This window comes from Amblyomma maculatum, chromosome 6, assembly GCF_055883805.1.
Source record: "Amblyomma maculatum isolate TAMU_Amacu chromosome 6, ASM5588380v1, whole genome shotgun sequence".
Taxonomy (NCBI): Eukaryota; Metazoa; Arthropoda; class Arachnida; order Ixodida; family Ixodidae; genus Amblyomma; species Amblyomma maculatum.
In genome coordinates, this window is record NC_139349.1 from 56,855,496 (window position 1) to 56,881,157 (window position 25,662).

The 25,662-nt window shown below is 45.5% G+C and overlaps 1 protein-coding gene and 1 long non-coding RNA gene across 2 annotated transcripts; both read left to right on the top strand.

Annotated features, from left to right (window-relative positions):
• Window positions 1-2,085: 2,085 nt before the first annotated feature.
• On the top strand, window positions 2,086-20,359 carry LOC146185813 (uncharacterized). Its single transcript, XM_084607918.1, has 6 exons — window positions 2,086-2,502; window positions 7,309-7,578; window positions 8,208-8,442; window positions 11,282-11,689; window positions 16,535-16,577; window positions 20,314-20,359. The coding sequence occupies exons 1-6, from the start codon at window positions 2,086-2,088 to the stop codon at window positions 20,357-20,359; spliced, it is 1,419 nt and encodes a 472-aa protein (XP_084464044.1).
• A 3,133-nt stretch (window positions 20,360-23,492) lies between these two features.
• LOC146185814 (uncharacterized) lies at window positions 23,493-25,403 on the top strand. Its single transcript, XR_014707820.1, has 3 exons — window positions 23,493-23,642; window positions 24,534-24,656; window positions 25,339-25,403. It is a non-coding gene; the product is annotated as an uncharacterized LOC146185814 (long non-coding RNA).
• The last annotated feature ends 259 nt before the right edge of the window (window positions 25,404-25,662 follow it).

The following is a 25,662-nucleotide window of genomic DNA, read 5'->3' on the forward strand; positions in this document are numbered from 1 at the left end:
GCCATGAAGAAACTCCCGTTCACGGTGCCTCCCGGCAATCAAGACTCGTGAGCAGGCCCCCGGATCTCCTGGGTGCAACGCATTCGCAGCATACAATTCAATTTAGTTTACAAACAAGTCACAACAGCACGGTTTATTAGACCGAAGGCTGCGGCTTGGCAATAATAGCCACAGGGCAATCGCAAGCCCCCAGACAGGAACAGATTTCAGAACACAGTCAAAATGAACAATCATGCTTGGAAGCGGCGAAAGGGTGAAAAAAAGTGAAAAATGGTGCGGTATTACAATGTTTCATTACATGGGCTATGGAGGGTGCTGTAACTAATACATTCGAATTCACTCGAGGATCTAAGGTTCTTAATTACATGCCATGAGGTAAACATCAAGAGGGTTTCTAGTTGGGCTAGTTGGTGACTGACATGTTAAGCGCAACGATGTTTGAACATGCCATGAGGTAGTTCTGCACATGAGCACTCGTTCCCATTGTACCTTCATTAAAATAAAACCCCGCTACGGATTAATGAGCCGAGGAATCAGAGTTCGAACCCTGCCGCAGCGGCTGTGTTTTGTTGAAGGCGAAACACAATGCGCCTTTAGTCGGTGTTGTTTTTTTCTTTATTAGTGCATGTTAAGGAACACCAAGTGGACGAAATTACTTCCCTAGTCCTCCACTACGGCACTTCTTTCCCTCTTTCCTCTTTCTCTCCCACCTTCCTCCCTTCTCTTACGGCGCGGTTCAGGTGTCCAGGGGGGAAATATTACTGATACTGCGCGCCTTTTCTTTCCTGTAAACCAATTTATTTATAAAGACTTTTAACATGCTAAACTCTAAGACAGCCCCTCAATGTCAAACATTCGTGAAATGAAAAGGCAGTGTAAAGGTCATTTCCACTGAACAATAGCGTGACATCATCGGCATAAATGATAAAACAGGCATCTTTTGTTACGTTAACACTATCGATATACAGGTTGAATAAGAAGGGTCCTAAAATACTTCCTTATAGCACTCCGCATGTGGTGGATAGCATAGTTGAGAATCCATTAACCTCTACATACTGACAATCGTGTGAAAGATAGGAACATATAAGTAATAGAGCAGTTCCTCGAACTACATACGGTGAGAGCGTAAGTAAAAGAACATTATGATTTTAAAAATCAAATTCGCGGGAAAACTCAACAGAAAGGGCCTGTACTAAATTACTGCATTAAAAATTACACAAAATTAATTCTTTTGGGGATAAAAGTACAGTTTCAGCAGAGAGGTTCGCCCTAAAGACGAGCTGTGATTCTGTGATTGTATTATGTCTATCGTGAAAAAGGCAGGCGCGCATGAATCACTTTTTAAAAAGTTCATCGGAAAACACAGGTGACAGGAAATTTTTTTCTATAATAACTAAATTGTTCACCTCTTTTTAATATTGGAATGTCATTCGCTATATATTGGAGGGGAAAACACCGAATGAAAGAAAAGATTTAAAATATGATCGACGACTGGTGCGACTACGTCGACAACGGTACTTGACCAATAGTACTTGTATACCATCAGCGTCAGGGGAGGAACTGAAGTGTAAAGTATTGCCCCGTATTCAAAGTGGAATCATTTTTAGAGCAACACATAAGGGGGACAAGTAGGCCCCCTTATGTGTCGCGCTCAAAAAGATTTCACTTCGAAAAAATCATGTTACGAAAGGAAAAATTGCAGTTATTTTCTCACGCGAGTGCACTCCTCAACAGGATAGCGATGTCCATGACCTGTATGCTAGAACATTATGAAAAAACAAGCCCAGAAGGTTGAAATTAATCCGGACACCTGAACTACATCTGTCTCAACTTTTTCGCGTCTTCTTCCACCCTTTCCCCCGCGGCGCAAATGATACATCCATGCACCGACAGCTGAGGCAGTTACTGCAATTTCCTTACAGTCATAACCGATATCCTTCGGTTGCATGGATGTCTCTCTCATCATCAGCAACCGTATAAATTATGGCAATAATATAACGTCCCAGGTTTGCGTTTTCGTTGCCCCGATTGCCCAACGAAACATGACCCCGCTTTCGCAGCCCGCACTCCCTGCACGAAATCCAGATGGCCCACTTCTACGCGAGCTGCCTCAGCTACGCCCGAAAGCGCCCTAGCATTCGCGCCTCGGCTGTGCTCGGGCTCATGGGCCTCAATGAAAGCACTTGGATCGGCTTCTCGAGTCTGCAGCAGCTCTTCGATCATGTCGTGGCTGCCAGCTATGAGACCGGTCTGACAGGCGTTGTTCGCGTTGGCAAGAGCGCACTGGACAAACGTCCGGTCGTGGACGTCGGCGAGAGCCTATACTCGACGCTCGGAGACCACACCACTTACTTTCTGGGCCTCACGCTTCGGCAGCTCGGCTTGCAGTATAATCTCTCGCTTGCGACCGCCATCCGGAGCCTGGACGCCGGCATAGAGGAGGCAAGACAAAGAGGGAAAGTCAACGCCTCTTCACCGTCCAGCGCCATCAACATTAGGGAGGTAAATATCCAGAGTTCCTAGGAATCTATGTTTCGCCGTAGGCAGCCGAACGAATGGATGACAAACATTAAGGATTCCAACGGTAAATATGGAAGAAACGGACAGAAGAATGTATTTTTTTTTACATGTTGCCATGTATATGGTTGATATCAGCTAGTGATGATATGTGCAGCCCTCAAAGAAGTAAAGGTGCGAATTTTTTCATGAAATTTTAATTAGTGCGCAAGATAATAAGCAGTCACGAGTCACGACATAAATTTCACCTAGTTATGCCAGCTGAATAAATTGTGATTCAACTTTTTTCTTCATTTCGTTTTGGTTTCAACAGTCGAACGGCGGCTGCGACTTAATAGTTAATTTGAGGTCCCTTGATTTGATTGATTGATTGATTGATTGATTGATTGATTGATTGATTAATTGATTGATTGATTGATTGATTGATTGTCCTTTATTGAATATGAAGGCTCATGGCCATGGATGGGGGTAAAGGGGAGTAGGCAGAATCTTCATTGTTTGCACAGGTTGTCACTCAGATCGTGTTGCTCTGACCAGGTCACTAAGGGAGCCATACTTGGCAAATATCATTTGTGTGTTAGCATCAGTTCCTAGAAGGAAACGGCAGTTCGGACGATAAGGTTCGATCTCGGAGCGTCCAGAAGAAAAAGCAGGGCAATCCCAGAGCAGATGAGATATGCCGCCGCGCATTATAAGTCGTACAGTGGGGGCACGTAATCATTTCCTCTGTGTACTGACGCCAGCGGGCGTCAGTATACGTGGTATGCAAGCCGCATGGGCGACGAGCTTATTCAAGAAGACTTCTTGACTTCGGGTGAGGTAAGTTTTTCGCGTTAGGTAGGTCTGGTGTGGTCACCTGCATGCGATGCTGACTGAGGCTATGGAGACTGGTCCGTGTATAGTGCAAAAGGGCAAGAGAAGAGGTGTGTTGCCCGCCCAAGGTCGAGTAAGGATGAAGCAAGGGGGTGTGGTGAAGTAATAAATGTGGACATCCCACCTGCCAAGGCAGCCGCGGCGGGTGCCGCCGCGTTGCCCCCTGATTCGTTCGAGTGACCTGGGGTCCACTGAATAACGACAGTTCTGGTCGCGAGTTGGTGGCTTTTAAGGAGGCGCTGTATGGCCAATAGCAGTTGCATCTTTCGAACCTGGAGTAGCGATTTTCTTGAAGGCTTCATAGGAATCAGTAAGAAGGCGTATTGAATCAGTTCCAGTGCAAGGCACTCTCCTAACAAGGCTCTCCAAATCGCGAGGAGCTGAACTATGATATAATCCGCCTTTTTCACAAAATATGGTGCCCCCTGAGTGAGGAGCTGAGGAAACCCTGCTACTGGTTGAAAACAAATGCACTTAGGAAACGCAGCCACGATCCGGTCATCCGGTTTCGAGAGGCGTCAACTACGTACGTACGCCTGCCACGCTTGCAGGACGCCAAATGCGGGCCTGTTTTTAGAAGCTCTGGTTTGAGCATTAGAGCTTCATTGTGACTTAAGTGAAAGCTGCCGCCATCTGTGGCATGCCGCTGCAATTAACGTGAACTCGGCATGCGCTTGTGGGAGTTGGCGGTTCAGTTTCAACCAATGGAACTCGAGGAGAGGAGCGCCATGCGCAGAGAGGCAGTCTGAAAAGACGGATTTCTGCTTGCTTATTTTATTAATGTGAAAGCATTACTTCGCTATATTACAGATTTCTTTCCGCAGAACGTGTCCGCAAAATTGTGTCCGCAGCAGTTGTGAATAATTCAGAAGTGGTAGAGGTTATTGAGTGGTGTCAATCGATAGAGGGTGGCGTAATGATGTGTCCGAAAAAATAATTAGGTCAATAAGCTAACTCAGCAATTAAGTAAAATAACTGGTTCACAGGAAAGGAAAGGCGCAGTATCTGTCACACTTGTTCTGTGGACACCTGAACCTCGCCGTAAGGGAAGGAAGGTGAGAGTGAGAGGAAAAGAAGGAAAGGGATGCCGCATTGGAGACGTCAAGGATGTGACGTCACGAAACCGGAATTAAAGCGAAAAAAGGGCATAGGAAGGGATTGGAGCGCAATTTGACAGTACCAAAGACTAAACTGGGTAAACAAGAAGTGAATTAATGTGACGTAGAGGATGCGATGTCACGCAACCGGAAGTAGAGCTGAAAAAGGGCATAGGAAGGGATTGGAGCGCAATTTGAAAGTACCAAAGACTAAAATGGGTAAACAACAAGTTAATTAACCAACTAGAAACAACCAACAGCAGCATCCGTGCTTTCGCATTACTCCAACGTAGATTCTGCAGTGCTCTTTAATTTATTATTATTTTTTTTTTTACTTTCGCAGGCTTGCGCGAGAATTCGTGTAAATTGAAACGAATAAATACGCGACACTGATGTTTTGTATTCCTCACGTGACCTCAAATCATCTGTTACGTGACGAGGTTTTTTTGGTCACAGCCTTCATACCACTGCTTTGATTAAAATTTGAGATAAATGGAGAGATATATAAGAGAGGTATTTGCTCTGCAGTGGGTACAGTGAGGTTTATGATAATTATGCAGTGAAAACCAGACAGCACGAGGGAAAGAGATTCAGATATATCACACTAAACTTTTTCAAACCCTTAAAAGTGTAACTCTGTCCCAAGGCTAACACCCTTTGAGTAGAGCAGCACTGCTTCAGTGTGCAACATCCCCCATTGTACAAATATTTGGCGTCGAAAAGCTGACGCTGTTTTCCATTGAGGCTGCAGCGCACGGTAACCCTCACAGTGATCAGGACACTGCTGCAGCGGTTTGTGGCTTTCATACCGCACTTCTCCCTTTCGCTTTTTCTTATAGAATGCCCTCTTCGATTATACAGAACGCATAGAAACCAAGCGAAAACCCCTGATTGTTAACTGTCATATCTTACTCTTGCCTTGCCATTTTTCACGTAGGGTGTTAGGCCAGGGACACTCAAGCACCCTTTTTGCACTCAAAAAGGTGTAAAAATGTTTAGTTTGATCACTTGCCCCTTTTTTAGTGAAATCCACGCGGCTGTCAACGATTTCTGATTCACTGAGCATCACTGCTATTTGCAAAGTGAGAACACGCATCTAAAATTCGGCCATTCAAATTTTTTTCTACACTCTCCACTCGGGTCTCTACAGCATTTCAGCTTTATTTGATAACTGAAAACTTATCAGATGAGTCTCGTCAAAAATAAGATCACCTTGTGGTATCTTATGGTATTTATTAGCCTTAATGATTGATGCGAAAACCAACACAGTTGTGTGAATGTAAAATTATATACAGGGTGTTTCACGTAAAACGAACTGCCAGCAATCGTTCGTTAAAATTTTAAAAGACTGGTTTTTTCGGCATAGCATCGTCATAGATGACGCGCCTCAAAATGCATCCAGGACGGGGTACTAGCTGGCTGCTGAGTAACACAGCAGAGACCTTTTGCATCGACTTTGACGATCACACAGATTTCGCTCGTTGTATGTGAAATACTCAGTACGTGGACTTGCAATGCTCCAAGCAAAAAAAAAGTGCTTAGTTCGACTAAAGTGTTATTTACTTCTTTAAGAATTACCTTGTGAACAGCTTTTTTTTTTATCTCTCTCTTTCAAGAGTGGCCGTGTGAACCTGACCGAAACATTTTCTGGTGACCAGACGCTTTAAGAATGAGATAACAGCAATAGCGATTGAGGCATTCACGCCCTGTGGTGGCAGGTCGCATCCACTTCTTCGACTCTCGGCAAGGAAGTAGCGACGAAGCTACCACAGCCCGTGTGCACGCAAGATGCACTGCATGTCTGCTGTGTGCACGCTGCACCCATGCGGTAGAAGCAAAGAATGGGGAGATTCGACTGGGTGGAGGACGATACGCCAAGGACGGGGCGGGCCAGCAAGCCATGCCTTATAGCTATTAAGCCTCAAATCGATGACATCTCGAGATGTATTCGACGACATAGTTTCACTTCCGGCCAAGTGCGGCCCATAAATTCCTTGCGCTGCAGCGGCGATGGTTATGACATTTTTGAAAACCTAAAAAACAATATGAACACTACTTACGGGGGCCTTCAAGCATCTCAGTTAAAATGTAGTCGAGAGTTAACAGTGATGTATTTTATTATTGTGCCGTCCATGTGTGTTCCAGTTAATAGACCTCTACTCTAATGCACATCTTTGCAGAAAAAGCTCTGCCGTATAAAGTGCTAGCATAACTCGAAAATGCTTTTTAAAAATGGCTGACAGTGTTAGGTGGAGAAGGCTTAATACGGCGCAAAATTCTGTTGTTTTTGGCGCATGATGGCCTTAGCTGCCTATGCGTCATAAAGTCCAATACAAAACACAACAAAACGCGAAATTCAGACAAGAACTGAGGATGACTAACTATACATAAACCGAAATCCTGGTAACAAGTACATGAGACCTTACGGCTTTTTTTTTCTGTATTCAGTATATATAATGGCAACCGAAGTACCTAATTATTGCGCTTTTAAATCTGCTAGCGCATATAGCTCGGATTAAATGCTATAGCGTACCAATCGCGCATAGAGTATTGTTACTGGTTGAAGCGATAAATAATGAACACACAATATTTTGTATGCCTTTATAATATTGCTTTGTTTCAAGACCATAGAGGTGTATTCTTTGCTTTTTTTTTCATCCCTTAAAACGTCTTAACACTTCCTCTTTAAAAGGAAGAATCGTGTCTTACCGTTTTGCTAACATCGTGTTCTAAAGGAAGGGGGGGGGGGGGGGGGGGCGATAACATGACAACGTCATAGGCATAATTTTGCTGCTTCGTTTTGCTTTCTCTTGTCTCCCAGAACGCGGCGTCACTGGCTCCAAACCTGTCATGGGCCGTCGCTCTGAACCACGCCTTTTCGTCATCCAATGGAACCGACAATACTGCCGATGCGCTAATCCCCATCAGGGCCCTCGAGCCCTTGAAAGGCGCAATTACCATTCTATCCCGAGCAGACCTGAAGGAGGCAGGCCTGTACTCGCTGCTGGTGATGCTGGCGCAAGTTATGAAGTACCCCTACCTGCTGGCGACTAACTACGCCAGCTTCGAGGATGTACCTTTCTGCCTGCAGGTGCGCTCACCTTGATTGTCGGTACTGCGCGAAAATATGTTCTCTTCAGAATCTCAGTGATACCGAATTGTACTAAGGTGTATAAAGTGCTTACAGTGCGCGTCGCTGTGTCTGGACCATAAGTCGACAAAACTTTCTTAACGCGAACAGTGTTAAGTTTGAGGGCATAGAGCGCGGTCTGTGTCTTCGTATGCTGGCCGTCCGTCGCTCGGTGACAGAGCTCTAGCAGGCGGTTACCCTGGTAGCACTGCACTACTTATTTTGTGAATGTTAAATGTTACAGGGAAAGCAAAGGCACCAGCCACTTGTTTGTTCACCATGAACGCCTGAAAGGCTTCATGAACATATGGGGAGGAAGAGGGGAATAGGAAAAATCGATCGCCATATTATAGAGCTCTGGATTAATTTGGACCACAAGTGCCTTGACATCGGACGCATACACGGCAGTTTCGCCTTCGTTGAAATGCGATTTCCATGGCCGGGGTTTCATCAAGCGACCTTGAGCTCAGCAGTTGGACACCTGTAGTCACTAAGACGATGTGGCAGATAGTCTCTTCGCAAGTGCTATGGTTACGAGACCAACAAACAGGGAGAGCTCGGTTTCACATGCTTATCTGCTGTATCGGCAGGCCACTGGCGAGCACATGGAGGACCACTTCACCTCGTGGCTGGCCCGGTCCCTCGAAGACGAAAGTGTGCCCACTTATCTGGATGACATGGTTGCCGCTCTGAACCAGGCAATCGAAAGAAGCACGTGGCTCAACGATAACCTCGCAGTGAACCTAGCTGACGTCTCTGAAAGGCTTGTGGTTCAGAGGGCAGGTAATTTAATCAACTTTATTTTCCAGCAACTATTTGAGAACGGTTCACAAGCGCATACAGTGTTTCAAGGCCCCTTGGATGCAATATGCGAAGACTTTCCACAGTTAACTTGAAGCGCTGCATAGCGGTACAAAAACTTAAACTGAATTACTCGGTATAACAGCTGAGAGGACAGTTGCAGAGAGCGCTTAATACTACCTACGTACTGTGAAGGCTAAAGCACCGATTACTTTTAATTCATGCATTAATTGACTCTAAATTAATCCAGCGTAATTCACTCTAATCTAACTACACCCATGTTGATACACCCAAATCCACCATGATTCACCATTAATTCACCTCGGTCTACTGTAATCTAACTTATTGAACAATCCACCGTGTTCCACCACATCTACCCTAATACAACTGACTACAATCTAACCCTCTCTTAGCCCACCATTTCCAACTTATCCCCATGTCACTCACTTAAATTTTCCCTAATTCACCGGAAACCATCCCTAATCCGTCGTAATTCAACGTAATATTTTATTCATACGGCGCAATTCACTATGCCCTTACAATCCAACGCAGTGCATCATAATCCAAGAGGCCCTTTCGAATTTGGCACCAATTCCTAATTTGTTACCGGGTCAATGACGTGATAGTCCTGATTGACCAATTATCGGACCACTTTTGAGTCACAACACCAAATTTCGCTGGCTAGTGGAAAATATCTTGCATAAAACATCATGCATTAGAAGGTGCCTCTATCTTGTAATGCCGCTGCTATCACCAACGCTGCTAAAGGCGAAAATGGCTGTTAGCATCTGTGTATAGATACCGCGGGTTTATTTAGTTTATTTATTCATTTTATTCTCTTCAAAAGAGCGATAGTATCATGAGTTGCAGATTTAACAATTTGTGCATCTTAGTTAATATGATGCTCTGCAAGCGTCCTAGGCGGGAGGAAGTCGTCGAATCCAGAGTTGCATAGAGCCACATACTAATAGTATTCCGTACCCAAGATGTAAGACTGCCATAAGGAAAACGTTTCAAACTGCTGTGCTGTATTTCACGATCTGCTCTACAGCCACTCATTTGGGAGGGAGCTTTCGAGGGACGCAAGAAACAAATGTTGAATACGGCTAAGGCTTTCGTCTCAGCAGAAGAATAAAGCGCTGAAATCTGACGGTTCCTCGCCTAGGAAGTCCGACCCATATGCATGCATTCAGGATTCCTCCTCCATATCTTTCTTCTAAGCCAATCCCGGATATATCTAACATGATGAGGATCACTAAATGATTCGATATATAAAACATGTCATCAGGTGAGTTTCACTTAGGCCCAGAAACGCAAATACGGTGGCGCGCTTCCTGCAGCGATGTGCTGCCTGTCAGCATGCTGGTAGCCCACCACCAGAGACACACGTGCACGCACCTGCAGGGTGAGCGTCACCGCGCCAGACGTCGAAATGTTGGGCGCACTGACCACTACAGATGCTCACGGATGCGAGCGCGCGGTCCAAATATTGGTAAGGACACATCGGGACATCGGAGCTTGTGCTACTCATCGTATTCAGATATGTGGCGCAAATAAACACAAACACAGGAGAAGATACACAGCACACGCGCACACTACCAACTGTAAGAAGAACCGGAAAACACTTCCTCTTCTACACTCAGGCACGTCTCAACTTCCTCTTCTTCTCATTTTCCTCTTCTTTGCCCAGGGGGAAAATGGCACTCACTTCCTCGCAGACGTGCCTGAGTGTAGAAGAGGAAGTGTTTTCCGGTTCTTCTTACAGTTGGTAGTGTGCGCGTGTGCTGTGTATCTTCTCCTGTGTTTGTGTTTATTTGCGCCACATATCTGAATACGATGATGCACCAACTTGCCCCTCAAGCCGTTATTTTGAGATACATTTTTTGTGCTACTCACGCCTCATGCGGCGCGCCGCGTGGCACAAGCGCCGTTGTGGTTGGGGTCGACATCAAAGCTGCTGCAGATGGTGTTTTGAGTAAAGCACCCGCTTATCATAAGAAATCTAATTCGTTACTGATACACTATAAATGCCGTAAGGTGGTGAAGGCAGGATAAACTTAATTTATTCGTCTCCTTCAGCAGCGAAGCAGCCCACGCTAGAGCCGCCGCTAGCATGCGGTCATCCATGCTGGCTTCACCTCACAACCAGTACACCCAACATCTGCTTCTCTGCATGGGAGAAATGTGACGTTTAAAACCCAAGGGCGCTTTCAGTCAGTTCCCCTAGTCAAGCGGGTTTACAGCGTTATCTTTGCCAGCAGGTGCCCAAAGCTGATCAGCTGACCCGGTACCACACGAACAGCGATCATGAGGCAGCACTAGGAGTTTCCCTGAACGGGAATTCGATAAACTCGAGCACCACTCCTATATATTTGCATGGGGTTTTTTAGGTTATATTCGGAGAGTTCGATATAAGCAATACTTCGATATATCTGGGTTCAATATATCCGGGATTGACTCAATGTGGCACTTTTTATTTCCTCTTCTCCCTTCTCATAGCGGGATAAGAAGTTCTCAAATTTCGTTATGAACATAGCGCGCAACCAACTTTTCTTAACCAGAATAGCCTCCCGAATATTTTAATCAAACTTGTAAACTATTGTTAGGTCTGGTGACTATTGGAAGCACCTGTCGGGGTGCATATTTGATTGCTACGCATAATTTTCGCATTTAGGACACTCCTTTCTTTAAGTGCTTTATTATCTGCAAGTGATTACCCCTCTGACTCACGTCTGTCCTGAAGCGTACCGCAATAGTGAAAGCCTAGAAATCATAGATGCTCCAAATTTAGGAGCGGTCAGACTTTTACTGCAGCTCGTGCAGAAATTAAGCTCGTTTCCTTCTCCTTTCTATCTCTGTGAAGGCATCTTGAGCGACGACTGCGTGAGCGAAAACTCCATGGCACTCGGGCAGGCACCCGAAGTAGATTACGATGACTTCTTGGCCAACATTCTGCGGGCTCGCAAGGTGGCGGCATCCTGCCTCCGCGTAGACGCGGTCGCCAATGGCACCGCGGTCCCCATTATTCCACATTTGGAAGGGCTAATGCGTGGGCCTGCGGACGCTCTGGTCATTCCTACTGCGATGCTCACGCCGGACTTGCTGCACGCCAACGCCAAGGAGCCAAGCCTGGACTACTCGACACTGGGAGTGATGCTTCTCGTCGAGTGGGCCCACGCCGTCTCCGATCGTAGGCCGGCGCTCAAGAAGCGCCTTCTTGAATACACCCAGTGCATCCGCAAAGATGCTTTCAGCCTACTCCTGGTGAGCGCGGATCGCATCTTCCAAGGGGCGAGCATAGTGGACAGATCTCCATAAAACGACGCCCAGAAAGTACACCGTGACCACATATCACTGGCACCCCAAAGTTCTGAATTCTTACAAAGAAAGTTGTTCGCACTTCCCCAAAGTTCGAAGCGCTGTCTGCGGCCAAGGATGCGCAGACAAAAGGAGAGGAACTTTTGTTCCCGTGCCATGTGGAGTGGGAATGGTGCGTAGGTGTGAAGAAGGTGTGAAGAAGGTGGGAATTCGAGAGAGTCAAGGTCACCAAGGCTGAGGCAAGTCATTTCCCATGGCACATAAACAAAGCAGCATCTATTTCCCTCTAATGCGTAGTCTTGGCTTCAGAACCACAGAAAGCTGTCCGGAAATTGCATAAGAATAGAACAGCCACATGCTTATTTACGGGCTCTCCTCTTCCGGTATACGTGCCGCGTCATCGGAGTTTTTCTTAGCCTTGATGTTAAGTGAATGAGAATGGTATCACTTATAGAGCTTAATTTTCTTTTTCCGAATCATACTTCAGTTCTAGGATAGCTTGATGTTCTCCTGTACTAAATTCCATGCATATATGTAAAAAATAATGCATGCTTGTGCCCACATGGCACCTGCTGGATATGACAGAAAGCATTACAGAACAGTGCAAAATGAATTTTCTTGTGTCTAGCATTCCACTAAGTACAAATTAGCGAATTAATGTCGTTCCCTTAGCGTACGCCATTTTGAGATTATTTTATGTCGTGTGTGTCATTTCCAGTGCTGCTTGAATATTTACAAATGTTGCAACCACTGATTGCATCAAACTACAGAGATGCATCCACACAATTAGATAATGCATGCCTATATTGATCTTGATATATTGATCTTGATTCATTCCAGGCTCGCCATGTTTGGCCAAAATAATAAAGAAGTTAAGGAAAATGGGATTGAAATCTATATAGAAAGGTTCAAGAAAATAGCACGGTTTTTGGTAGCAAAAATTATTTTTATTTCCTGGGTGTGTGAAGCGGCGAAGCCGGCCTAGCCTGTGGAGATGAATTAAGATAGGCCTGCCAGCTTCCACACCCCTAAATTCCGCCGACGCCGAGATTCGACGCATCACATTCTTTAACTTAGGTCGGATATGTACAGTCGCGGACAGAAGAATATAGACCATACTTTGGCGGTCAGAGCATCCTCAGGCGTTAATTAGCAAAACATAACGCGTGCTTTTTGCATACGCTTGTAATATTTACTTTTGTCTTTGCACGTGAAGACAGCAAACATATTTATTTCTGTTAGATGACGGGACAGAAGCATTTGAATCTGGAGCGTGGTCCATTTTATTCTGTCCGTGACTGTACGTGCAGTCGTCTACTTTTAAAAGTATCACATGAACGTCGAGTCTGTTACACCGGAAGACAATGAAGAGGAGGAAGCATGTGAGGGCAAGGGCACGTCCACCATTCCTTCTGCTGGAATGAGTGTCAGGCTTACTTTAGGGCAGTATAGTTAAGAGTAGCGCAGCACATCGACTGGCGAGCCGACCGGCAAGTGCGCGCCGACACAGCGTGCGAGCCTCACAGTGTCAGCGCAGCTGTTATCTGTTTTAGCCCTCCTCAAGGTTGTCCGAAGATTTGTTTCACAGGTAGGACTGTGCGTGCGAGGACCACATGCGAACTATGTGTACCCGGTAGGTGCTATAGCAGAGCATCTAATTATTGTTCTGGAGTCAGGTCCTACCGTCATTTATTAATTTCTTCTTCACGGGAAAGCTGGCTTGTATACGGTGTGCAACATGGTCCATGCCAAAACCGGTTAAAAAAAAAATGTCCTTTTCAAATAAACTTGCCTCCTTAACGTCGTCGATGAGTCGATCAAACGGCAATGCGTGCATGTACAGACATCTGCATTGGTTCCGATTGATTTCGAACGAACATAGCTGCAGGGCAAGCACTTTTGTTTGTCAGGCTACGCTCTCTAAAATCCAAGTGTACGCGCCCAGTAAGAAATAAACGAAGACTCGCACAGAGCCTCATTGTTCGCCCTTATGAGCAATCCCTTATACCAGTGATAATATGTAGATTGCCTTAACTTGCGGTACTGTCTGACATATGTATGGCTCTCTGTCCATAGCTGACGCAAGTTGCGAAAAGCAGTTCTTCGCTACATGTAGCGTAGATTCGAACGCAACCGCTCCTGCACTTGTGCGACATTTTGCAAGGGCGCAATGTTTGACCGCAAAGCGCCTCACTGAGCAAGATTGTCGATGTCCTTTTTTGGAAGGGTTTAAGGGGGGGGGGGGGGCAGAAATTTAGTGGTTTTTGCCGATTGCGGATCAGGTCAGTTCAGTTCAGTTCAGTCGTTCAGTCGTGTCCGACTCTTCGTGACCCTATGGACCATATCACGCCACGCTTTCCGGTCTCTCACTATCTTCTTAACATCACATAGCTTCATCTGCAATGCCTCGAGAATGCCATCTAACCATCGCGTTCGCTGCCTACCCCTTCTCCGGCGACCCTCAACCTTTCCCAACATCAAATCTTTCTCCAGCGACTCCTCTCTTCTCATCAGATGACCAAAGTAGCTGAGCTTTAACTTTAGAATTTGACCCTCCAATGAGCAGTCAGGCCAAAAACCCTATGACCAGTCACAATAGCGGAGCAGGTACCTTGCCACAATACCTGATACTGTAATCAGTCCATCATCCTCGCCGGCTCGGCGAACGCGGTTCTTTCGGCGTGCGCCTATATGCCAATTTTTATCTCTCCTCTCATATCTCTTGCAATTTTTCCCTGTTTGCAGTTCAGTGGTGAAGGCTTAGTTGGAGCAAGCAAGTCGACAGTCCCGTGCGTTCGATTTCCTATTCATTTCTTCCTTCATTCTCAATAAGAACAGCGTCAAAGTAGTTGGAGGGTTCGGATTGGGTTCGAACCTAACCAAGGTCAGATGGAGGCGAAATCAAAAGACTCCCGTTTTCTGTATGATTTCAGTGTAGATCATTAGGTGGTCGAATTTATTATGAACCCCACTTCGTGCAGAACAAAAACACATTAACAATTGCGTTGTTTGGCTTATAGCGCACTATACGCAAATTTCCCTATAGTGCCATCGCAAACAGTGTCTGTCTGACGCAGGTGAACAACGTTACTGACACCAGCCTTCGCACTATGGTGTTCGTGCCGTGGGCCCTGGACCTAGCCTTGGCCGCTGCCAGGTCTCAGTGGCGGGCCAACAATAGGATACAGAGACTCAAAGGCACGACCTCTGCTGAGGATATCCCTCCCCTTGAGGACGTCGCCACTGATCGGCTCAGGGTGCAGCTGTTCTTTCGGCGCTTCTGCCAAACCACATGCGGGGATAAAGAAGCGGCGAAGGTTTGCGACTACGGCGTGCTACGCTCGGGCCAGTTCGCCAAGTATTTCCAGTGCACGTGGCCCGAAACGGACGCCGACTGCCGATAGGCGCATGATAAGCGTAAACGCGGGAACTACATTGGCATAGACACCAATTTCTTCGTGCGAGCTCTACTGAAGGAAACGCATGAAAAAAAAAAAAAGAAAAAAAAAGAGGGTGGGGTTAGAAAGTAAACGAGTCTTCTGATCACGATAAATATCCTGGAGCAAAAAATACGAGAAATAAAAACGAACACGAATTACTGGGCTCGACTGGCTCTACGAGGGCTGACAGACCGATTATACTACGTTGATAGATCAAACGAGTGTTTTGTTGAAGTAATTTGCCTAGCAAGTGCTTTGTCACCTGCCTGCAAGGCTCCACGGCAAGCTCGAGCAAACAAAGTATTGAGACAACAGCACCTCTACAACCGTTCGCCCAACCATTCGCCCTAATTCAATTTTTTATGCAACGCATGATGCAAAATTGACGCTTGTAGCAATAGTTATGCATGTAATTAAGTGAAGCCAATTAGTTCGTCACAGAAGAAAAAGTAATATTGCGATCCTATAATGTGTGTGACATAATCATAATGTGCATACCACAGTAAAAATGTTCCTGTGAACTAATTTTTGCCAACATTTACCAGTGCTTACCCTTCCTGGTTAAGACGCAGAACTGTTTGCCACAGTTGCTGCTGTTATTAGTATTTCTCTCTGTGTGTGTGTGTGTGTGTGTGTGTGTGTGTGTGTGTGTGTGTGTGTGTGTGTGTGTGTGTGTGTGTGTGTGTGTGTGTGTGTGTGTGTGTGTGTGTGTGTGTGTGTGTGTGTGTGTGTGTGTGTGTGTGTGTGTGTGTGTGTGTGTGTGTGTGTGTGTGTGTGTGTGTGTGTGTGTGTGTGTGTGTGTGTGTGTGTGTGTGTGTGTGTGTGTGTGTGTGTGTGTGTGTGTGTGTGTGCGTGCGTGCGTGCGTGCGTGCGTGCGTGCGTGCGTGCGTGCGTGCGATGGGGAAGGTGATGGAAAGAGAGAATAGGAGAGGCAACCGCGCAAATGTGACACATCATGCATGTTCTCCGTATCAAGAGTAATTAATCGACCGCATCAGTATAGTTAGATCACTTGGTTGGTAACTGCAACAGAGAATACACAACACAGAAGGAACTAGTTGTTCAAATTTCGGTGAATTCAATTAGCCTAAGTGCCATATTTTCGAATATAACTACTAAATTTTATTCTTGGAAATTGGTCTTGAGTTTGACCAATTGGTATTTATACCAAGTGGACAAAGACCAGTTGAGTCCAAATGGAACCATGCGGCCTGCTCGGAGATGTTCTGCCCAGTGCTAACATATTGTTACAGGCCAGGAAGAAGAATCGCGTGAGCAGGTGCGATCGCGATAGGTCAGCCATCTTTTATTAAACGTCATCTATCATCGCCATATGTCATGTTCTGTCTCCTTTCTTTATCGCCTTGCCGTCTCGCAACATTTTGGTGGAAGGTGCTGGGTGCGTCATCATCGTTCATCATCCTGACCCGGAGCTTCGGCGTCCTGTGTCTTCTTGCGCCGTCGGCAGCGGATTCCTGGGACGACGCTCGCCTGGTGGTTTCCCCTGCCGGACCCGACGCGACATCGCCGTTCTCCACCCCCCGCTATAGTGCCCCGCTCTCTTCCCAAGACACGAAGAAAGGCAAGTAGCCCTACGTTAAGACCTCACCGACTCGCCACCGACTTGCCATTAAAATATATATCTCTCATCGACTCGAGACGCCACGAACACGCGAGGACACATCACAAGACACAGCGCATTAATGACCTGACCAAAGGATCCGACCGACTGGACACGCCGACTAGACGAACCCATAGACCCTATACAACATTACACGTGAAGACATCGCCCCCGCATGTACCGTTTGTTGCGTGCCTAGGACGCAGCCGTCAAATCCTGGTGTCCGCGGTGTAACGAAAGCTTCCTGGGTCAGGCTTCATCGGTCATCATGGCGTCAAGCCGTTACCTTCTTTCTCTTCTGTATTCATCGATCCACACAATATCATCATGCCATAAATCTGATCAACTTTCACTTCGTCTTCGTCCACCGATCGGGACGATCGTTCGGTGGCCCCGGATAATATCCGCCGGTGGCGGTGCTATGCCGTCAGCCATGGGTTGATGGCCATCTAACACGGAATCGTCTACACATGCTCTCTGACGAAAATAAAGTTTTTCCATCCTTCCATCGGTGGCCCCGGGTAGTGTTACGGGCGAGGAAGAGCGGGCACTGGCATGGGCAGGCACGCTCGCGCTAGATCCGCCATCTTTCATTAAACGTCTACAATCGCCATCGGTCATGTTCTGTCTCCTTTCTTCAGCGGCTTGCCGCCTCGTAACAATATTTTACAAGGGAATCGAAATAATGAGAATGACGTGCATTCGTGCAATTCAAGCCAAACAAGTATGCATCACATGCACGCACCGATAGTCACAGGGGTAAGTCAATATCATACCCACTGAACACTCTATTGTTCAAACTTATACACCCCATTTGCGATATACTCTTGCTGGAGCCGGTGACAACTTTTTGTTGAACGAAGCTACTTCATTCTTGTCCGTACGTGATGGTTTAAATGATGAAAATTCATCAGTTTAATCAGCTAATACCTTTATTTAGCAAAGTTCACGTCGCGCAGCACACGGAGGCCTCTTTATTTCGCCTCCATTGAAACGCAGCCGCCGACCGCGTTTTGATGGAGGCTAAACGAAGAGCCGTCCGTGTGCTGTTAAAGATCCCCAGGTGGGCGAAATTACCAAGTAGCCCTCCACTACAGCTCCTCTTTCTCTCTTTCCACTTGCACTCCCACCTTCCTTCCCTCGCAGCGCGGTTCAGGTGTCCATAGAAGCAAATGTGACAAATACTGCGCCTTTCCCTTCTTGTGAACTTATTATTATTACTATTATTATTACTAAATATTATTATTATTCCCTGTGCTGTGTTTGTAGAGAAAAAGATCCAATTCAAGAAACTCATTTCATTAGACTTTCCAGTTTCAAATTTAATGCATGGTCATCTGATGTTGCTGCTTTTACCCTTTTACTATGCATCATTTTTACATCATTTGGGGCTCCAGCTGGTAATAGAAATTCCAAATGAAAATCATTCGGAGTATGGGTTTGAGACTATAATTAGAAATTGAGACTGACTAATTGGGTTTGAGACTCCATTTGTGAGTAAGAACCTTAAGGGGGGATGCGGGGGCTGAAATGTCAACTTTTTAACTGTTGCACCAATTTCGATAGAACTTTCATGGATGGCAAGATCACTTGGGCACTCAGCTCAAGGTGTGGCGAGCAACCCGAAATTTGAACGCGCTTTGAACTAGGGGAGCATCGTTTTGCAAGCATGCAAAAAATTACACCTAATGGCGGGGGATTTGATCCCGTTATATCCGTTACATTGTCTATGGGTGAGACCTTCAAGCACGCAGTAAGATAGACAGGAGCGCCGACTCCGCTTTCGGCAAGGGCGAAATTTTGCTACATCGGAGAAAGCTTGTTGGCGGATCAGATAGATGGCGCTGGGATTTGTCACCACCGCTGTTGAATCGTACCGCCGCCGAACCGGTGGTGCTGCCTCTGCGTCTGTCGTCTGCTTCCTGTCGCTGTACTGACGTATCGCATGTATCGCCGCGGGAACATATCCCCTGAAATCGCGTTGTATGCATCTTCACTGAGGTGTTGTCTGTTGCCTGCTTCATCGCTGTCATATATATCTTTCAGTTGCGTTGCGCTCGCCTGCTTCATACAGTTCACCTGCCGCGTTTCGCTGACTCCTTCCGAAACACGAAGATCCCAATGCAGACAGCGCGTTTCACGTCTGTGTTTTCTCTGGTGTTCTGTGGATGCAAGCGTTGTGAGCATCACCATACAAAAAACGGTACGTGATATATAGAGTGTTTACATAGGCGAATAAATCGCGTTGTATGCATCTTCACTGAGGTGTTGTCTGTTGCCTGCTTCATCGCTGTCATATATATCTTTCAGTCGCGTTGCGCTCGCCTGCTTCATACAGTTCACCTGCCTCGTTTCGCTGACTCCTTCCGAAACACGAAGATCCCAACGCAGACAGCGCGTTTCACGTCTGTGTTTTCTCTGGTGTTCTGTGGATGCAAGCGTTGTGAGCATCACCATACAAAAAACGGTACGTGATATATAGTGTGTTTACATAGGCGAACAGTAGACTAAGTGGATGATTCTCAATTTGGGCCACATATAGGCTCTTGAATTGCGCTGACCTCGCACAGCGCGCGCCTAATCTGCACGCAAATTTCAGCACCTCAACGTTGTAGATGCACCATCGGTGGCAGAAGGATAGTCCACCGCGGAGCGAACAACTTGGTACGGAAATGACTGAAGGTAAGTCTTGCAACATAAGAGTGAGCAGTTTCTCAACCGTGTATAGCCACGGCCATGTAACACACACCGGGGCAAAAGTACTTTAATGCAGATCCATCGCTGAAAGCTACTGTGAATATTTTAGAAGTTTATTAAAAAAAAAAGAAACCGGCCACAGCAGTGTGCACTGACGTTCACCTATCATACAAGAACAGCGAGTAGCTAGGACACTTGTAGACTAATATTGTTTTTGCACTACAAACGCCATTTCATATTTTCCCCTGATCCTAAGCGCACAACAGCTTTGGATTCTTGATTTTGGTGAAATGCAGTGGCAATTGCCCCCTTGACTAGGTGAGGCCCGTTTTTCTTCATCAAGTAATACATTTCCTTTATAGCTGTTGTAGTATTTTAGGAAAAGAAATTCATCCTTGAAATGCTGCGCACACCCTTTGCTTTTCAGTTAATTCTAGACCCATATGTTGAATATTCCGCTTCCACAGCTCGAAAAGCTTGAAATCAGGGCCGGCTTGCACGATAAAGTCCGAGCTAAGTCCAGACTTAAATGGTGTCTTTAGAAAGACCAAGCTTATTTAAGACGGCTCGTGTTCCGAACGTCGAACGCTTCGGGTTCATGTTCACCAGAGTGACTTCCCAGAACGGCCTCAGCAACCACTTGGGGCATTTTTCCTCGTAACACAATCTTAAGCCGCAAAAAGCAATGGCACGGATTTTACACAACGCAAAATTGACGGAATGTGTACATCTTACAGCAGGGACAGTGCCAGCGCATCCCTGTATTTCCCTAATTTCTCTACTTAGACACCTGGCGTCCTTGTGTCTTAACCACGACAGCACTAGAGTCGTAATCATACAAGCGACTTATTCAAGTCAGGACTGAAGCCCATTCTCTAGGAAAAAATTTCTCATAATGTTTGCATGGAAACCATGAACATCTTACAAAAACAAAACAATGCACTTACTCCACTCCAATTATAATGGGCAAGGTTGCATCTATGCTACTACACTGCACTTATCACAAAACCACAAGCCCCATCTGCTTTGGCCAATCACTTGATGAAACTAACGGAGACAGATGTCGCTCACCACAGACTGGTCGTCTCGCAACATATCTCTGCATATGTTGCATTTCAATTTCATGCCTTTCCACTTAGCTTCAACTGTTGCCAGCATTACTAGTCCCCCATCTTTTCTGAAATTCCTTTTTACGCTGTTGGGATCAGCATCCTTGTTAACGATGGTCTCTGGAATTTTCGATGCTATCATTTTCACATCTTCCTCATCTAGAAGAACGAGGGAAATGACAAGCTTTGAGCAGAAAAAAAATTAGGGAGACTCCTAATCTCCACCTGTAAGGGTATGGTGTGCCAGCGTTAATGGTTCTTGTCTGCAGATCCCACTGTGGATTCCCATTAATTTACATGCGCTTTGCTACAAACATAATTACTAATTCCTTAATTCATGTCTCTGTTATCTCAGATTAGCATACGGTCGTAGGCTGCCCTGTTAGGTGATAGACAACATGGCATAGACCTCTGTAAGCCTCAACCTTTCTTAATTGGAGCTGAAACGTCCCAGAACATATTTCAAATATAACTTTGTAAGCTTGACTTAACAGCTCCTGCCATGTCGTGTGGCCTCGTGACATTTGGCTCGTGGCACTTTTGGCTTGTGCACAGGGGTCATCTGTTAAATACTGGTTAACATGCATGAAAAATACATTTTCACACAAACTGGTGGCAAATGGTCAAGTGGTGCACTGCAGATTCTGAAATGTATATCTATATGCATGCAAGGATCGCGTCATCAGATAACATGATCAAGAGTTCTCTCAGTACCTGTAGTTACATAGCATTTCAATGCCCATTAAAGGACCACCTCAGACAATGGTTGTTACCACAAGACCTGTTCTAACAGCGTACTGACACCATTCCACTGAGTGATGGACATGTATATGCATACCCTAGATAGCTCATGATTGTGGATCTCATTTATTTCTATGACTTCCAAGGAGTTCTTGTTGTCAGAAACCGTACACTTTATGAAATCGGGACAGTTGTCTTGAAAGGTGATGTAACCAGGTTACCTTGACGCAATGCTAAATTACAGAGGGTGAATATGCTGCATGAAGATACCAAGAAGCTTGTACAAAGAAAAGTGAGAGTGAAATGGCAGGATTTTTGAAACATTGAAATAAACTACAAACTATACTTGTCAAACCTGTCATTAAGGAATGGAAATCATGCAGTAATCAAAAACACAACATGGAGGCCATTTTAGTTCATCTTCACAAAACACATACCCACATCTCACACACAGCTTCATACTTATGAAAGAGGACAAACCAATATGCAAGGAGTGTGGAGATGAACTAACAATAAACCATATCTTACACGTGCGCCTGAGTCGAGAAAATAAGAGGAAACATTTTGTACAATTTTGCAACAGATCCCTTTCCATCCCAGCATGATCCTAGGAGAGACGTGCAAATTTCCTGCATTTTTGGTTTCCTAAAATGTTCCTAAATATCCCACACAACCAGCAATATCCATAGGATCTTCACGAAAGGTCTCAATATCAAACGTCATTTTTGTACCCCCATGAGATGTCCATGCGTCCATTATTAAAAGATCATCTTTTAGTGGATATCCTCATGACATTATTTTTGCGTGGTCGTGAAGATATCACACAGTGTACACAACTTCGATGTTATAATGTGACTTTCAGTGGACATGCATAGTTCAGCAGATTTTTACTTTAAATTTTGATTCGGACTAATGAAACATCTGTTTTGCTGATACATCTAGATTGTGTTTCTAGCGGTTTGCCGCAATTTCAGGCAGCGCGCACTAGCCAAACGTGAATGTTACCGCGCCAGCCTACTAAACTTTTTTTTTTCTTTAGCTACCGAATTCTGCTGGTAAATACTATGTAGATTTGACTAACATATTCAAATTGGCGACTACATGAATATATGCTATTGCAAAAATGTCACAAGGTGCGAAATTTAAATTGCCGTAAGAAATTAAATAATCGAAATATCCAGTAATTTAATTGCATTTTAATGCAGTTTATTTTTTGCGCCGTGGTGTTGGGTCGTGTTTGCGTAGCGTACTGTGCGTGAGCACGTGCCCGTGAGTGGAAATTTGACCGATTTGATGTGGTTCATTGTCTCCGGGCGCTACCGGAGAAAAACGTGGGGGTAGCTCATTGTGCGGACCGGATAGAGGTAAGCGGAAAGGTAGGCAGAGTCTTAAAGTAAAGCCCCTCAATTTCATCTTTTTTTCAATTTCAAGACCCTGTTGTCCCCCCCCCCCCCCCCTTCCCCGCGACGGCCCCCGCTACGGTCCGCAGATGACTCATGCCGTAGTGCATGATAAAAACGTGGGCAGCTCGTTGCTCGTGCCGGAGAGGTTGAGGAGGACGTTGGAGAGACTCGCTGCCTGCCTACATTCGCGATCAAGAAATAGTGCATTCTTTGTGGCGAGCGAAAAATATTAAATGCCTTGCCTGCAGACTTGTTGTATGATACATTTGTTATGAACATGAATAATGCGTTTATTGGGTGACGCACTGTCACTTTCAGGAGATCTTTGGCAACTCTACCACAAAATTAGCGCGGAGTAGCACGCCTTTTTTTTTTCTTTCATGGCGTCCGCGGCGTTCGTCTCGTTCCCTTCCCTGCCTCCGCTGCGCAGCCACTGCAACACAATAACATAATGCACGTGTTGCCCCTGCGAGCGAGAAGACGCGGTCAATTTAAGTGCAACGCGGACGTTTGTCCACAGATGACTCATGCCGTAGTACATGCCTATTGCAATACATTCAGCAGTCGCGAGTGGCGTCGTCGTATTTTGGGAACGTCTGCTTCCGAGTATTGCAGCTCGCGCTTGGTGTAATAGTTATGCACCCTACCAGTACATTCCTGTACAACCGGAAGCGATCCCCGGAAGCCGGAAGTGTCATTGTGCCTGGCATGCATATGTTGCATGGCTGACACAAGCTCACATCGCCTCAACCGCTCTCCAAGTTGCTGGCAGCCGCATATTGTCGCACGCGCGTCACATGGCCACATCTTCGCTGACGAAGTTGACAGCAGCAGTCATTTCAAGTTGTTAATCGCCCTGTGCATTGCCTTGTTCGTGAAGTACATCTCTTCAAAGGTACGTACGTTTCAGCATCACCTAAGAGCACGACTTTTTCTGCTATGCCTAAAGCAAGAGCGAAGACATGGGCAGCACGCGCAGCTGCGAGGAATACTCGTGCCACGTTTTCTGCTCTTGGTGAACCCGACGAGTGTGCAGAAGTGCATAAACCAGAAATGGTAGTTGGAGAGCTAGCCCGCAATGACAGCCCGGAGCCCACCTCTGCCATGTTTGACCCAGAGTTTATTCCCGCCGCGCAAGGATCACCTGCGTCATCGGAACCTCTAGCAGCGGCGAGCCATTTTGCGCGCGTCCAACGCCTAGCAAATGTGCGAGTGACATTGCTGATATTGACATAAAGTGCATTTTGCGGGAGTGGATACTAGAAGAGAACATTACGCAGAAAGCCGCGACCTCCCTGCTTAAAAAGCTGTCAAAGCATAGCTGCTTTGCAGATTTGCCGCGCGACTGCAGAAGCCTCCTAAACACGCCCAGGTCAACAGCACTTGCTGCGAACATCACTTTTTGCATGCCTTCATCGCAAAATGGGTTGCTGCTTTGCCATTGTTTGTTCGTTTTTTTTTTTTAGAAAAGCTAGACTGGCTTTTATTAGCTCACTTACGAGAATAAGATTGTTGTCTTGCCATTCGTGCGGTGCTAGCTTGTTCACACTGTATATTTTTCTGGATATTATGAAGAGTGTATGAAAGTCTCTTTTCCTTTCTTGCTGTCATTACGCTCTACTTATCCTTGTTTTCCTATCCCTGTTCCTTTATTTCCACTGGCTGCAGCTCAGTACTCAGGTGCTTAAGTTATTAAATAGCAATTGCAGCGGCTGGCAACAATTTTCCCTTCTGTTTGGTATTTTAATAATGAACCACAGCTACTATACTGCTGTATTTGTTTCAGTGGCTGCAAGGTCAAACATGCGGTATGTTGCAACAATGGATGATGTGCAAGCAGTTATAAAGAAATGGCTCCAACATGCTCCATGCCGTCTTAAACAGCAAAAGGAAAGGCTTACAAAACAAGGTATGAAAATTTAGCCACTATTTTGTACGAAACTGTGTGTGTACATACCAGTTAGATGCCTGTTTAAGCATGGTTTGAACAAATTTAAATGAGCGGAAGCTCAAGCATGATTTTGCATGGTTTACCAAGGCTGTACACGGTTTGAATCAGGGGGGTGCTCAAGCTTCTCATTAACAGTAGATGCGAGAGTGCCTTAACACCACCTTTTCATTCCGCTATTTTTTAAATTTTTGTTAGTTGGTTTTTGGGGAAAGGAAGGCGCAGTATGGTCTCAGTTTTTAGTGGACACCTATGCTTAATTAGGTTGAAGTCATTCAGTCCCAGCGAGGTGAAATCTGAAGTTGCAGCCTAAATAGTGCAGCTTACACTCTAAAACAACTTCCAACCTTAATTGAAAAAGAAGTGAACACAAATTGTTAACTATCCTTGTTACAGAGACAACAGGTTGTGAATTTTTTACATTCATTTAACTACGGGCATGTTAATAGGCTTATTTTCTTCGCATGTAAAGGTTTTACATTCATTTTTTTTTCGCTGTTATATAGCTGTAAGTTCTGTTGCCAGCCTTCAGACAAGTTTGTTTTGTGCATGCGGCCTTTTTTTTGTGACTATTTATTTTCTGTTACCTGTAAATTTCTTAATGCCCCACTTTATTGTTCACTTCATCTTTCATATTTTCCAGGAGGCACAAGCACGGACGCAAACTGAAACCCATGAAGAGGAGAAGTTGTTTGAAAGCTTGCAGTCCTTTTGTGAATAAAACTATAATTCACGCTATGTGTTTTGCTCAACAGCTATCCCTAGCTCCGTTGAAAGTGCATGCTTGTACATCTTGGCAATGTCCATGCAATGTCCAGAGACTGATTTGGCAATGTCCTCTAGACATCATAATGAATGTCTATGTGGACGTCCACTGTGAGGCAATAGGGACATCTCTGGAATATCCACTGGACCAATTGTGGGTATTTGTGGAGATCCTCTGAATATTAAATATTTTGAGGGGTGC